A 15,923-nucleotide genomic window follows, 5' to 3' on the forward strand; every position below is an offset into this window, starting at 1 on the left:
CGACTGTTAAAGCTGATTTCAGCAAGCGTACGCTTTACCTCTCAAACTTCTTGGGCCCCATGCTCAGGAGTACACAAACAATGTCATGAAAAATTTGTGATGGGTTTTGAACGACCAGTATAAGCCTGGTTTCACCCCTAAAATTTTGTTCCACTCATTTCCACTTGTAGAAGCTTGTTCACCTCTTCAACTGTCTGAAGGTCCAGTGGCTATAATTTCAATTTAAAAACTAATTTATTTCAAGCAAAGAAAAAAATACTTTAAAAACATCTTCAAGTTGGTGAAAAAAGTCTTCTTTTTTAAATTATTTTTTCAGACTTGATTACATTGAATCTGTCCATATCAGGTTAAACTTAATGCTCTGCAACTCTACCTGCACAATATGGTGAGGTTTGACATTAAAAAAACCCAAAAGATTATCTCAAGACATCATCTGTCAGATTAAGAGAAAGGGCAAGCTACCTTGGGCAGATTTGGGAAACAAAAGAAAAAATAGGACCTGTGAATGAGAAAAAAGTGTGACAGGGAGCTGTGTGCCTGTCTTTTTAAACTCTCTGCTTTTGCAACAAGACATAATGCAATCTCTCCTTGAGACGGAGGGCTTGTTATAACCTGCACTGGCTGGGCCTTGAGCAGAAGAGACAGGCTGAGCGAAGGCTGTTTATCCCGCGGTGTCCTTGATATAAACATGTGAAAAATCTCTCCATTTTTTTTTCTTCTCACAGCTAAATCAATACAAAGACATTTGGCCTCTGAACAATGTTGTTTCACTAGCGCAAAAAGTTTTTCATCCTCCCTCCATTCAAAGCTGTGTCCTTCAGCCAGGCAGAACAGGGGACGCTGATGTCCTGCTCACTGCTATTTCATTAACGCTGTCATGCACTCAATGTCAACTTCTCCTCACACCAAAGAAAACCTCTCCCCGACGACCTCTGCGTGATGCTGGGACTGTATTTTGTTAGGTGGCCTCATCAGCACTGTCTGAATATTTGCACTTCAAGTCAGGAACCTGGGTTTTCTTACACAAATTCCCTCCTCTGCTTGGTTCCACTCTGGCTAAAATCCTTGATAATTGCTTGTGATTTTCCCAGAATCCTCTGCCTCCTTCCCTCTCTCAGAGGTAGTGGCCATCTCTAACCTGTGATCCCTCTTGGGAGCAATTATGATAAACCTCTAATTCATCTGCTTTACCACAAACTCTTATTTCCACTCTCTAATTCCCTGACCTCCAGCATTCTCCTTCTTTTAAACCTCCCCACCCCGCTACCCCTTCTCCTCCTGCTGCTCCCCATCCTCCTTCAGTGACAGAAGCAAGGAGAGCATTGAGTCATGACATCATAATTCACCAGCTCCTGTTTTCACGGTTAAATCAATATCAGTGTGTCCGAGTCAAGGTTGCACGCCGGCCTTCACAGCTCTGCTCTCCCGACTTTTTTTCCACCCTCATAGAAAATCATATAAATTTCCCCTAAAATAATTAAGCCTTCAGATCTGTCGCTGGCCTATATTTTTTTCCCAGCTCCCGTCTGATAAACAACTCTGCTGGAAAGTCAAGGTAATGCTGAGAATAGAACGAGGCTTTGATTCCATGTCTGTTTGTGGCGCTACCTTTTCCCTTCACTCTCAGAATTAATGAATGTGTCGGTTTAATTACCCATGACTATTAGCTGTTACTATTTGTCTTCAATACATTAATGCTATAAAGAAAACTGGATTACCTGTATAGCATACAGGGTGGGTACTCTTATCTACTATACTGCACAAAAATGCTATGGACAAATGTTTAAAATAAATCACATTAATAGAGAATGAGGGACAATTTGATGATGAAATGTGATTGACAGGCAGACATGGCAGTGATTGACAGCTGGACCATCACTGCTTCAGCTCTTATTCACACTCTTATTCAATGATGCAGCTATCAATTACAGACAGTATCCGCGCATTCATTCTTCTTTCTTTATATATTTCCCTAATCATCTTCAGGAAAAGGGTGAAAAATACACATACAGTAGTTTACAGTACATGAACCTACATAGAAACATACAGACAACCGTAGCCTGAAATGAAAGTAGTTCTGCCCATAAAGTATTTACTATCTATTTTGTGTTCTTTTCCTTTATGGCTGTAAGTGTGTGGTGTGCTTACCTGGCCTGCCTGCAGTCCAGATTGATCTCCCTTTTGAAATGTCTTGTGCGACATGGATGGACAGGGACAGCTGTCATCATTGACCATGGACTATTGCCTGTAAGATAAAATTGAAAAGTCAGAAGGAGCATTTTGCTAGTTATCATCAAGAATGTTATGATGTTTTGACTATCACAGGACTCGTCTTAGTTTAGTCTTTGTCATGATTCTTATCTTGATAAAAATGCAGTGATACATTACAGACTTTAGTTTAGAGAATGAAATAGTCTGTATTTGTATTCGATTCACCTCTGAAGGTAGTTTAAAACTAATTTCGTGTGTTTTTTGTCTCTGATTTATTTCTGCTGTCCAGACTTTAAAACCACACTGGATGACGTCCAGCAGTCTGAACAAGGCCAGGTAGGTGAGGACACCGGTAGGAGATGTAGTTTGAAGGTGTTTGTGTGAGTGTTAGGACAGCAGACAGTAGAGAGGCGGTGTGGAAGGAGGAGGTGCTTCAGACGGGAGAGGTGGTGGAGGAGGAGGAGGAGGGACATGCGCAGACACTCACAGCTGTAGGGCAGACGGGAGCCAATATAAACGTGCTGCCCTTCACTGGTGGGGCTATCAGAGGATAAGAAAACAGCGCTACCTGAGTCACTGACCTCCGGAGCTTCACAGGGAGAGAGAGACAGACAGACAGCGGAGCTGCGGCCTCTGTCAGCGGCCATGGCCACGCTGGAGAGCTGCCGCTGCCGGAACAACAGCATCCTCTACAGCATCTTAAAAAGTGATACCCTGGTGACTGGAGATGAGGATCATCACCACCATCACCCTCAACTACAACAACAACTAACGGTGCAACACTTGCTCCAAAAGTCCTCCTCTTCTCCTTCCTCCACCTCCTCCTCTACATGCCTAGCCCCAGCCTCCGTGCAGGAGCTCAGGCAGCAGCCCTGTTCATGCGGTTCCACTCGCCGCCGCGGCATCCTCCGCTCCCCGCAGGTCACCTGTAAAGCCGCGTCGGCGGTTCTGGTCAAGACGCTGCGCTTCATGAAGAACGTGCCCTGTTTTCGGGAGCTGCCCGAGGACGATCAGCTAGTGCTGATCCGGAGCGGATGGGCCCCGCTGCTGGTGCTGGGTCTGGCACAGGACCGGGTGGACTTTGAGACCACAGAGACCGTGGAGCCCAGCATGCTGCAGCGGATCCTCACCGGGCTGCCTGAGCGCCACAGTGAGCCCGTAGCCGGGCACGGCCATGGGGCGGTCGGGGTGTCCGTGGTGGAAATCGAGGCTATCAAAGCGTTCCTGAAGAAGTGCTGGAGTGTGGATATTAGTACCAAGGAGTACGCGTACTTGAAAGGAGCAGTGCTGTTTAACCCAGGTGGGTCAGTGTTTTTAACATGAGTGACAAAAAAGTTATTGGCTCAGGTGACTGACAGATGATGAACTACAGACTCAGGGAGGGTTTATCAGAGAAAGTGTTAACAACAAAGTAACAACAAATGATTTTGCTTTCTAAGTACATTTTTGATTTGGGCTGCACTCAATTTTAATGTGTTCTGATAAAAGTTCTAATGTCTGGTCTAAGTACAGGATGCATTTGTTGTATGGACCTTGAAGACAATTGATTGTATGAGTTACCAAATGTGTTAGTTAAAACTAATATTCTTTATTGCTTTTAGTCCCAAATATGTATCTGGTAAAACATCAACAGCCAGAACTCACAAAAAAAAAAAAAAAAAAGAGTCAGATAACCTTTTAAATATAACCACAGAATTTACACAATTTATTAAAATAAAGAAAATTTGTATTGGAAAATCTCACATAAATTGAACAATCAAAAATAGTCAAAAACTCAGTTAAGTAGTTTTGTACAAATGAATTAATATTGCAGTATTGCAATGATATATTAAAGCTTAAGCGATATTTCATTCCATCCATTTAACTTTTTGCTGAATGAAAACCTTGTTCAATGTCTCACCTCTCTAATTTATCTCCTGCATTTTCCTCCTTGTTCCCCTCCTCCTGCGGTTGAGTCAGATCTGGAGGGTCTCCGCTGTCTGCACTACATCCAGTCACTGCGTCGTGAGGCTCACCAGGCTCTGAAAGAACACATCCGGCTGATTCACCGCGAGGACACAACACGCTTCGCTAAGCTTCTCATAGCCCTGTCCATGCTGAGGTCCATCAGCCCTCTGGTGGTGGCCCAGCTCTTCTTCAGACCCGTCATTGGCACCGTCAACATAGAGGAGGTGCTCATGGAGATGTTCTACGGGAAGTAACACAGAAACAGTCCATGCAGAGGTGAATTCAGAGTCAGGTTCAGCTGCCAAGGGGACTCAGGAGACAAGTATCAGGTGTGAGGACACTAAGAAAAACTATAGAACAGTGGGTGGGACATTTTCAAAAACTGTGCAAATGACCCACACAGGAACGAGAATGTGTGTGTTTCTGAATGTGAGAGAATGAGAGCGTTGTTTTGAGTAAAAGAGAAAATTTACAAAGCAGCAACTGGAATTCATAATTTATTTGTTTTTATAAAAAAAACATTATTTTTCTATAATAAAAGTTAATCTGAACTGTTTTGTTTGACTTCACTTCTACTCTAACACTGACATCACAGTGTTGCAGGGGAATCCCAGAGATTTGTTAACATGTAAAAACACAACATCAAAGGTGTTCATGCATTAAGAAGAATGCCAAAAAAACATTTAAAATTGTAAATAGTAAATAATTACACAAAGAAAGTAGGGTATATCGTTTCCATATTTCCCAACAGCAACATTGGAATTTGGCCATGACCATGGTCCTGGTATCAGTTCTACAGTTTCATCTTATTTGAGATAATATGCCATAATATAAAATGTGATAAATACAGTAGAGAGTACTGACAAGTCTGACGCATATTACCTTGAAAAACAATCATCATCATCATCACCAGGTAAGCCCTATACAACAGGCACAAGCTTGGAGTTCTCTAAAATCAAACATCAAAATAAGGCGCGTCCACCAATCGTGGACGTTATGTCCCCGTGAAAACCTACAGTAAGTGTAGGGCAGTTTGAGAGCCTAGTCTTTGGCTTAATAAACATTATCTAGGATAACGTTAAGCTATTGTCTAACCTTTTCCCTATGCTACATCCTACTTGACTTTCAATACAATTCATTATTCTAAACTAAATTTATTTTGACTAAACATTTATTAGATTCTCCTGAACTTTATTTATCTTCTGACAACTACAGTTCATGTTCTATTTTTTGTTTATTTTTGGCTAGTTTCTTGGCCAGCCATTACTCATATGACCTACAGCTAGTTTAGCTTTGAGCTCAGTCTCAGCCATTGTCTTACTTTAACTAAATCTGGATTGTTCTCCAGCTAACTTGTACTGGTTTTAAATACGTTTGACATCCTAGTTAGCATTTACACTACATTTTGCCTTTTCAGATGAAACATCAATACCTAGTGAGACCACTAGAGTGCAACAGTGCACCACATTCGGTGAACGCACCGTGCACACTCTTTTCCCCCAGAGATGGTGCAGTGGAAGTGCCTCAGGTCATTTTCTACCTGTCCCAACTCTGGTCATTACTGTGCAGAATTTTGTGGATTTAGACCAAAGTGCTTCTGGGGTAAAACATCTTCAGGGGAGCTGTGGAGAAAAGAAAACTCAATCTAAACCCTGCTGAGGAAACTCATCTGGAGACTGTGCATGAAGGCAGCAGCAGCTATGTTATGGTTATGGCCTCATTCTGACGCATTATGGCTTCCATTAATTCAATAGAGACCCATTTGATTGAACAAGGTACAACATGAATGTTCACCTCGGTCACTGACCTACTGCTGTTACAATACATTCACTCCAGTCCAAATGTTATCATAAATACAAGTCCCTGAATATAATTCCAGCTGCTGGCAGCTACAATAGTTAGTCACTGTTCAAAAGCCATATGGTCTGGACCTGTCGGCACCCTGTGGCGGTATTTGGGTTTATGCTGACAGAATAAAATGACCAGAGAAGTACTACTGTTCATTTAGGAGTGCCCTGCTCACAGTGACAGAGGAACTGTACTGTAGCACGAAGGTCTGCAGTATTTCTAATATGTAGAAGTAAGAAAATTTAAAGATCCTAAAATACAAGCATCAGTTGCAGTAAACATTGAGGTGCAATAAACACTGTAAAATGTATCTTAGTAATGCACCTGAACATATATTAATCAGGCAAAAGAAACTTACTGTAAATAGTAAATAGAAAAAGAAATTGGTCCTATAAAAATCAACAGTTTCTACCTGTAGTCAGTTTTTTTGTTTCATTTCTGTTGCTAATGAGTCTCCAAACATCTTCCTGAAAAAAAGTTATTTAGCAGTGGAAAATAGTTATGCAAACTCACAAGATTCAGATCTGCTGGTGTGGCAGAAGAAACAAGGCAACAATTACTAGAATAATGTATAAATTAAAAGTATATAATTAAATGCATGAAGTGTACTATCTTCTTTTTTTAAAACTGGGTTAGACAGCTCAGTATATTGTGTCCTATCATACGTTACATCATAATATTTCACAGATCATTTATACAAGTATCTGCACAGTAACTTGTCACCACACATTACTCTGAAGAGTAATGGAGCACAAGTGGAATCGGTGAAGTACAGAGACACTTGCCTCAGTATTTGAGTACTTAACAACTGTGCTGCGGTTATATATAAAAAAAGAAAGAATGAAACAGAAAGAAAAGAGAGACAGAAATATACATCTTCTCTGCTGAGAGGACACTTAGAGCAGCATCCTTTGACATCAACACCTGGAGAGTGGTTATGAATGGCTTTACAATGGTATACCATAAGTAGACCGTGTGTGAGAGTCTGAGCTAAGTCCAGACGATGGAGAGTCAAAAAGATGCCATTGTTTGAAGAGAGCAGAAGCCCAACCACTCAAGTCAATGTGGGCCATCCACAAGATATACAGTATATGGACTTACTAGATACTGGCAGTGAGGGTTAGTTAAAATGCTGTATCCATGCTGGTTCCACATAGAGATGGGAGCAAGAAAGGCAAATAAATTTCAGGAAAAAAAACTTGATCCGACCTATCCCCTGACTGCTGTCCTGAGTCATTATCTAAATGCAGATCACTGCTGTACTCAGTGACACTGATCTGGGAGAGCTAGGAAAAAAACCTAAAATAAACTCCCCAGCTGCAGAGAGGCTGGTTTTAACAGACTCTTGAAGGGGACTTGATCTCCCACTTTTAACGATCAGTACTGAAAATTTACAAGCGGGCCAGTCTACGACATGCTGAGCTACAGAGGACAGAAGGACAGTTTTCTGCTGTAGAGTGAAGTTCAGGTAGAAGATGTTTTCATACAGTGGGAATGCACTTTGGCATGTTTACATTTCAGAAAGATTGGAATTTTCATTTATAAATATATGAAGGCAAGTAATTCTTACTATGCAAAAATATAGCATGTAGTTTACTTCGTCTCGCCTGCAGAGCGTGGTCTTAAAAGTTTTAATGTCAAGACCCATGAGTAGAGGGTGTTGGTAAAACATGAAGACAAGAGTCTGTCTGAAATGCATTGTATAACTTAGTGCCACTTTGGATCCTAGAAGCCAGTTATACACTTACAACACGAGAGCATAATTTTAATACTCAATAGTCTTTTAGTCTTCTTTCTTTCTTCCTTTTTATTCACTACTTTGGTGACGTTGATGTCATGGTGACAAACATCTTTGAAATATCTAAAATAGCCCCTGAAATGTGGCACTTGTGATGCTCCTGTAAAATAAATTGTCAATTTTAGGAGGTATGAGTGGGAAGTGTCCAACCAGGCTTCTACAGCACATTACACAAATCATTGCCAGATTAAACATGTTATTTTTAAAGTGATTGCCTTTTACGTGCTATGCAAAGTATTTAAAGTTTAGCCTTTCATGCAACAAAACAAACAAAAAATAAATAAATCGGTTCTTCAAATCTAATCTTCCAATAATTGTATTAGAAATTTGATTTTGGTATTATTTCTTTGTTGATTTAATCTATGTCTTAAACTTCTAAAAGTATTTTTATACATGTGTGACATTATATTTCCAAAAACAAATCCAAATAAACCCTTAATGCAAATTTCATATTAAAAAAAATACTTTTTTACTTAAGCACCCTCTGTCGGTTTGATTAAAACACTGCAGTGAAGTATTAAAGAAAAACCAAAAACACACTTAGGGTTAAACACAGTAGCACACATGCCACTGTGGACACTGCTCAGAAGAAGAAGACATTCTCATCATCATCATCTGCGCCCTCTACATGGTCCCTCTCACTGGGACCTATTTTCTCTCCAATTAAGTCCGTAATTGCTGTGGGTAATAAAGACTCTATTAATCCTGTGTCTGACAATAAAACTCCAGCTGTCTGCTCGGGGAATGCCAACATGCAACAGTCACCAGCTTCACTGCGGTGGACATGTTGTGTGTGCCTTTGCTGGGTTGTGCACGCGTGTGTCAGCCTCCAACTGTTGGCATCTGTTATTTAAAGAAACTGCCAAAATATATTCTAACAGTTGTGGTTCAATTTGCAGCTCCCTCTGTGCATCAAAGCACCAAACAAAAATGCCTGAGCTCCTTCTTCTTTTTGTCACTTTTACTTCGCTGTGTCTTTGACGCGCCAGTGCAGCCTTGTGTTGTGTTGTGTGTGTTTTTTTTTCCCTCTGTCCCAGTTTTACCTTCTCTCTGTTATCTCCTAGAATTGACAGAGAAAGACAATTATAAAATCTTCTTTCAGAATCCCAATCACCCACTTGTATGTGGTACATATCACCAGGAGATGGCAGTGTTTGGCAACAAACACCGAAAAATTATTGTGTCGTTTCAAAAAGAATGTCGGCCATTAAATGAAAATTTTAATCTGTCAAAACAACATAAAGGTTTGCAATTGAATCCTGCTAGTTTACTTGTAGAAACTCCCTACAAGTTTACAAGAAGGATTCATGCCCGGAGATTTGTGTTTCTATGGTGCTTGGGATAGAAACAGGGAAAATAAAAACAGTTTAACCCCACAGACTCCATGTGGGGGCTACACTGACACTCGTTTGGTAAAGGTAAAGAAAAGAGAAAAAAAACAAAAGAAGATAACAACAACACCATTGATGTCAACTGTCAAACAACATAAAGGTTAACCATAAAAAGTTGTGTTGCCTTTATCTAAACTCCTGAGGAGCTGTACTCCGTCCTACTGTCAGGTCACATAAACCTCACCTTTTATCTTCCATAAGATACAGTTCTAACCACCTTTTTATAGGTGCGTTTCTGTGTGTATATAAAAAGGAAACAGAGAGAATTACTGTATCTGTACATCTGTCTTACAGTGACAGCGTGAATGGGTTAAATTGCAGGTATAAACACTTAAGTGCAAACTTAAAACACTTTAAGTGGTTGTACAGAGAAGAAGTGATGCATCACTAGAAGTGATCTCAATTTAATAGGTGATATTATTTCAAGTCTTTAAGGCATTCTCAACGTAGTTGACAAAATGTATTGCTCTATTCTTGTCACAATTTGAGCTGTGGTGTATTTGATTTGATCACAGACATCAAAATATAATCATATATCAAACAGTCAGTCTAGATCACTTGACTTCAGTCAATAAGCAGCTTCAGTAAAAAACATCCACCAGAAGGAATTTTCCTAATGTCAAAACTTGACATCTGTTGAAGTATTTCAATCAAATGGAAGGATATTTGATAATACAATACATATTCTTTTTGAAATTTATCTTAGAGCCTTTAGACAACCTGTATACAACCTGTATACTCCAAGTACATGATGCTACACTTCTACTATTGCAGTATTGTGAATGTGAAAGAATAATGACGGTGTATAATGTGGTCATGAATTGCATTAGGATAGGTGGGGTGGCTTAAGGAGATTATAATGAGCTATGTTGGACAAAATAGTCTTATGTAGAAGTGAAAGGACTGCCCAGAGACTGAAGAGAAGTCTGCTAGGGAGTGAGGATTGTGTGTTTTTAAACAGTGACTCTAAGATGACCCACAGGTGGTAGAGTTAAAGAAGAGTAAAGACGAAAACAGTTAGAAGAAAGAGTTAAAAAAGAAAAAATCCAAATCATTGGTACAGCAGCTGCATCTGATCCCTACAGGCACCACCAATTCAAAAGACTATTAGTTCCATTGCTCAAATGCTGTAGAGCAGAGCTTCTTTAATGCTGAGTAGTGACCCCAAAACCAGGTTGCAGGAATGAATAATAAAATTAATACTTGTTTTGTCCAGATCTGCAGGAAGACACTCTCCGCTCAGCATGGCATTTCACTGTGCTGTGCTCTGTCCTTTAAATCCCCTGCTGACTGTGCCCCTCTTCAATACTGCAGATTCCTTCGCCAGTATAAACATGAATACAAAAACTCTGCACGTGTTTTATATATAAAAACACACATATATGCGTTTGTTATATATAATACATACGTAATTTTTTTGCAGAATTTTTTTTATCTTTTCTGTGCATCTTGACAGTGGCTTTTAGAATATTAATTCTTGATTAATTCTTAATTAAGAATCATTTTGTAAAATCAGTCAGATTCCAATACTTCCGGTGAGCCCACTTATCGTTTCTCTAATACGCAGTTGATACATATTTTCTACACAAACTGGGAGAACAGCCACCATCAGGAGGCAGTGTTGACCAAAATTCACCAACACTATGAAGAAAAATGTCGACTTATATTTTTAAATTTTTATGATGAATTCATAATCTTTTAAATAGTAATAATAATTATTATTATGATACAATACCATATAAAATCTAAGAAATGATTTTATATGGTATTGTATCATAATAATAATTATCATTATTATTATGTACAATCGAAGTTTTCACTATTTGAAAGTGCTACATGAACCACTAGAGTTTAGCAATGGCGTACCGTGCATTTCTCAACCACGCCTTTAATGGCGTCCTGTCTGAATTAATTCATAGCGTAATGACGTCATTACGTCAATAGAAACCATCCATTTTAGGCAGAAATGTAGTAGTCGTTATATCCTAGATAACTCATGTAGCCTTAACAACGCCATTACTAGAGCAACAAACCCACGAAGCACAATACAGACACTGCTGTGACATGAAAAAGTATCGATAACATAATACAATTACAATATAATTCAAAAGAGAAAATACATTTTACTCACCAAAACTTCTGATAAGTTGTTGCACACAAAACCCGCCCTCCTCTCTTTCCTAAGAAGAGTTCAATGACTCTGTTGTACAGATTATTTGTGCGTTCCAGTTCTAACATGTCCTTTGAACCTTCCTAATGCTCAAAAGTCAAGTCTGTCCTGTCGCAATAAGGCATAAGTTTTAATTCGCTTCAGGTTGATAATGTCCGCTGTACGGCGGACACGCAGAAACCTTCACTTTCGCGCGTACAAGTTGCCAGGGGCAGTTTGTTAAAAGAGAATTTGCTCTCTGACCATCCAATCATATCAAATTGCCAACGTAACTCTGATGCCAACCCAAAATCTGATTGGTCAAAAACAAACAATCTCATTGCCAATCATTTTAGGCTTCCAGCACATGCGCTACTGATTCTAAACACCTCATGGCAGATTCTTTCCACCTGGCAACACATGAGCCTGAAATATGATTGGATAAGTCTACGCAACAGGAAGTAGCACATCCAGAGAAAAAACAATAAAACTGACTGTACTTTAGTCAACCTTGAACAAAAACAGTGTTAAAACTCTGAATGATATTGTGAGTGGTTTGAAAGTGCAGAAAACCACAGCTCCCAAAGCCCCAACATTTGAGAATACCTGTTGTAGAGGTGATGAAACAGTCCTGAAATGATGGAATTTTTTCCCCAACATTAATAGAGAAAATAAGTGGAGGTGCAAAGTTGGACACAAAAGTAAATAACCCCAAATGGAAATCAATGTTTTTAATGTGCAGTGAGAAAGTAAGGGCAACTGATCATGATTGTGTTTCTATAAAGATAGACATTTCTTTTCCAGTGAAAATTGTGTTTATATATTTATATAAATATCTATGTTATATATAGAATACATATCTATTTGCTATGCATACTCCAAAAAAAAAAAAAGAAAGTCACACCTTCAAATATATTTAAAAAGTCTTTCAAAACACATGTTTTTTTCTTTCCTTAAACATGAACTATCCATGTCAACAAAAGTAATAATCAATATGGGAATAATATCATGTTAAAACAAAAACAAACATTGAAAATGCTTTTTTTTTTTTACTTTTGAATCTAGAGTAGAGGGCTTTTTTCAATGAGGGACTCATAAGCCACCTTAATCTCCAAACAAACCAGGAATCACGTTGCAAGTATACAAAAACCAGCATAACACTTATACACAAATCCCCGTTCAATGGTGGATGAAATGCAAATAAGTATGAGTCCTCAAGCAAACTCTTTTCATTTATAAAAATATAATTCTTTTTTTTTTAAAATAATCTACAGATTTCTTCTCAAGGTGAGGCATTTCACTATCACTCTAAAACAGCAGTGCTGCTTGTTTCAATAGAAAATACGAAGCTTTTGGACAGAGAGAGGGAGCGAGAAAGAGACGAAAGAGAGAGAGAGAAAGAGAGAGAGAAAGAGAGAGAGAAAAAGAGAGAGATCTGCTAGTCTTTCTGTCAGTCTGATTGGAGAGGACCAGCACTGCCCCCCCATGGCTCCATCAGCTCGCTCCCACAGGATGGTTCATTGTCGCCACCTCCTCCTCTTCCTCCTGCTCCTCCTCCTTTTTGCATATTCTATAATTTTTTTTAAAAAGAGTTTCGTTTTAAACTAGATACACCTCTTACAGATAAAACAAAAAAGAAGATGTTTAGCTCGTCCAAGATCCTGAAATGTCCAAAAGTGTTAAAAATGTTCTTTAGATCTACACAAAGATTGAAAAAAAACAACAAAACAAAAAACAAACAAACAAAAAAAAACCCCAGAGATATAACATAAAATCAACAGTGCTAGAGCATGGACATCATTAAAAGATGAAACAATAGAAAATGTACAACTGTGTTCAAACACCAGTTCAAAGAAGGTGGTACAAATGCAAAAGAAACACAATGACAACTGAAACCTACAGTTTCCCAACTCACTGAAGCTTCGATCAGGCAACAGAGTGAGACATGTGTTTTAGTGTTTTCACTGAAAACCTCTGTTTCATACATGGAACCAAACTAGCTTAACCATGAACCGATGACAGATTTTACTGTCAAAACTGGGATTAAAAGGTACAATACCAGGCTCTGGTGTTGGTTCAACGCTTTGTGCCAAGTGCTGCAAGGCAATTTAAAAAACCATGTTTCTCAGCACAAGGTTCCATATTATTGCGGTCCCTCATCATCTTCTGTTAATTATATCGTAAAAACATTTTCAGAGAGTCAGGAGGAATAATATTGTGTCAGGACTGAGAGCAGATTTTGCATAACAATCAGGCCTCATTGCCCTGGGGCTTGATGGTTATTGCAGTAGAAACCATAATGCTGAAGCTATAGGTATAGCCAAGTTGGCTCAAAATGAAGGAGAAACTTAACAGTTTGCTGCTGCATCACAAATCCACCCTGAGACTGAAAAAGGGAAGATCATTCATGAACCTTTTTTTAAGTATGGAATTGTATGTAAGATGAATTGGACCATTTAGACTGTTGTTAAGGAAGAAAATCCAGGGCTTTTCTAACAAACATCTGTTGCATCATGAATCCTTCAACAGTTCTGATCAACAGAGTCGGTCAGTGAAAACACCCAATGATCCTTTCATTCTGCCACCCTAATGACCACCGTACATGTGCATTACCAACTAGAGAGATTTCAGTTTGTTTTGCTTCTTTTTTTTAAAGTGCACCATCTCTTCTGAAAATGGGGTTTACACAAACAAGTTAAAGCAAAGTCCTACGTTAGATAAAGGCAGAAAAACATGGCCCAACGGAACAAATGAGAGAACGAAACAGGAAAACACTGATGCTACAAAGAAATTTGAAATATATGTACAAGACCCTGTTTTCCTTGTGTTTGTATGTATGCACATTTGTGAACATGTGTGTGTGTGTTTGTGTGTGTGGTGTATGCACATTTGTGAACATGTGTGAGTGTGTTTGTGTGTGTGTACACAAATTGCCATAGTGCGTTGGTTCTTGGAGTTCCTGTGAGTCCGTGTCTCACTCAGTAAGGAAACAGTGTTGTTATTATTATCTCCTGGAATTTCACATAGAAAACATCCCCGGTGATGCATTTGTGTGTCTTTGAAAAAAAAAGTAGCATTGTCCAAAAAAAATCCTTCTGTATCTCCATGAATAGTTCCCCACAGTTAGAACTAATGGATTCCCATCATATTTTTCATGAACTTCATGAACCGTGTTATTTTTAAATTTTTTTTTGAACGTTTCCAGATTGAACCTAGTCGTGTGTGACCCTGAATGATCCTCCTCCTTCAGTTCCACTCGGAGAATGTTCCTTATTTACCAGATGACGCTGGAGATGCTGGTTTCTCTCGGCAGCAGAGGGAGCATGGCGTTGTTAGCGTGCGCCTCCTCCAGGCTGTGCTCTCGGCTCTTCCCAGGAGGCCTCTGTCCGTTCAGCAGTGTTAGCGGGATGTTGCAGTAGGTGTGCTGGTTCCCCAGGGAGGACAGGGGTGGCAGGGTCCCTCCTGGAGGTAGGTCGTACTCGTAGCTGCGGTAGTAGTGTTTCTGCCTCATGGTGGTGTGGTAGGTGTTGTGGAAAGTAGAACGCAGCTCCGGGTGGGCAGTGGCCATGGCGGTGGTGGTGGCGGCCGCCATGGAGATGGCGGAGACGGTCTGCAGCTCTCCGAATGGGCCTTGCTCGCTGACGTCCAGTGCCGGCTCGTGGGTGAGCATGGGCACAGTGCGTCTGAAGGGCATCTCGTACTGCAGCTTCTTCCAGAACTTGGAGTTGAGCTTGTTGCTCTTAGGGCCGTGCCACTTGATGACAGTGAGGGTTTTGATGGTGTGTTTTAGAGCCTCCACCTCCTGGTAGTTCATGATGCCGCGCAGCTCGGCGCACTCGATCAGGATGACTTTGATCTCGCCAGACACCAGCATGTTGCGCAGCCGCGTCTCCAGCTCAAATATGCTCCATCCACGTCTCACTACGTAGTTGGGCGTCATGACTATAATGAGGCGTTTGCTCTGGTCCACACAGCGGGCCACGTCTTCTATGTAGGCTGCAGGAGTAAAAGAGTAAGGATGAGTTCTGTAGCCTTAGAGATATTAAAGTCAGTACATGTAGCTCAACACTGAACAAAGATGGATGAAGAGAAAGTATTAGACACAAAAACACGAGACAGTGACAAAGACATACTGTGCAGTGATTAGTTTTGTGTAGCTAGACAAGAAAACAAAACATTAAACATTTGGAACTTTTGGGCAACATTTAGCTAGTTCTGTTTCAGCTTACGTTTCAGCCTGACTTTTGGTCATTTTTTAAAAAACTTTTATATTACAATGAATTCATTTGAACTATCTTTGGCCTCCAGCTATTTTTTAAAATAATTTTAAATAATATTTTAGGCATTTATGGTGCATTTGGTGAATCTAAGACTAAGTTGTAGTTTCTATTTTTTAATTTATTTTTTTAAGCTTTACATATTTCTTAAACTACTGTACATTATTTCTGATGTAAGTATGGGAGGATGAACAGTTGCTCCTATTTTGACAGAATTATAGCTGGTCTTGTTTTATATATTTCAGACACTTCTGTCTTCTTTATAGTATAGTATAGTAGGTTAAATGTGAATATTAGTCTTT

General features: G+C 39.6%; 2 protein-coding genes and 1 long non-coding RNA gene across 11 annotated transcripts in view; 1 reads left to right on the forward strand and 2 right to left on the reverse strand.

The window, feature by feature from the left end:
- LOC107989813 (uncharacterized) overlaps nucleotides 1-11,981 on the reverse strand; it is a 14,948-nt gene extending 2,967 nt beyond the window's left edge. Inside the window, exons 1-3 of one of the 2 annotated variants that reach the window (XR_001761338.2) lie at nucleotides 11,327-11,981; nucleotides 4,112-4,399; nucleotides 2,149-2,245 (exon numbers count right to left, since the gene is read on the reverse strand). This is a non-coding gene — a long non-coding RNA (uncharacterized LOC107989813). Of the gene's footprint in view, nucleotides 1-6; nucleotides 2,246-4,111; nucleotides 4,400-11,326 lie in introns of those variants that run through there. The other variant, XR_003052306.1, reaches the window with a different exon arrangement.
- On the forward strand, nucleotides 2,745-4,707 carry nr0b1 (nuclear receptor subfamily 0, group B, member 1). Its single transcript, NM_001294191.1, has 2 exons — nucleotides 2,745-3,511; nucleotides 4,171-4,707. Exons 1-2 carry the CDS (start codon nucleotides 2,857-2,859, stop codon nucleotides 4,410-4,412), a joined length of 897 nt encoding a protein of 298 aa, NP_001281120.1. The 5' UTR covers nucleotides 2,745-2,856; the 3' UTR covers nucleotides 4,413-4,707.
- A 2,225-nt stretch (nucleotides 11,982-14,206) lies between the features above and the next one.
- il1rapl1a (interleukin 1 receptor accessory protein-like 1a) overlaps nucleotides 14,207-15,923 on the reverse strand; it is a 186,791-nt gene continuing 185,074 nt past the window's right edge. For all 8 annotated transcript variants that reach the window (XM_025064072.1, XM_017040080.2, XM_025064071.1 and 5 more), the window contains one exon: nucleotides 14,207-15,340. In XM_025064072.1, the coding sequence (XP_024919840.1) occupies nucleotides 14,619-15,340 (722 nt within the window). In that variant the 3' untranslated portion in view covers nucleotides 14,207-14,618. The remainder of the gene's footprint in view (nucleotides 15,341-15,923) is intronic.

This window comes from Cynoglossus semilaevis, chromosome 16 (assembly GCF_000523025.1).
Source record: "Cynoglossus semilaevis isolate Cse_v1.0 chromosome 16, Cse_v1.0, whole genome shotgun sequence".
Taxonomy (NCBI): domain Eukaryota; kingdom Metazoa; phylum Chordata; class Actinopteri; order Pleuronectiformes; family Cynoglossidae; genus Cynoglossus; species Cynoglossus semilaevis.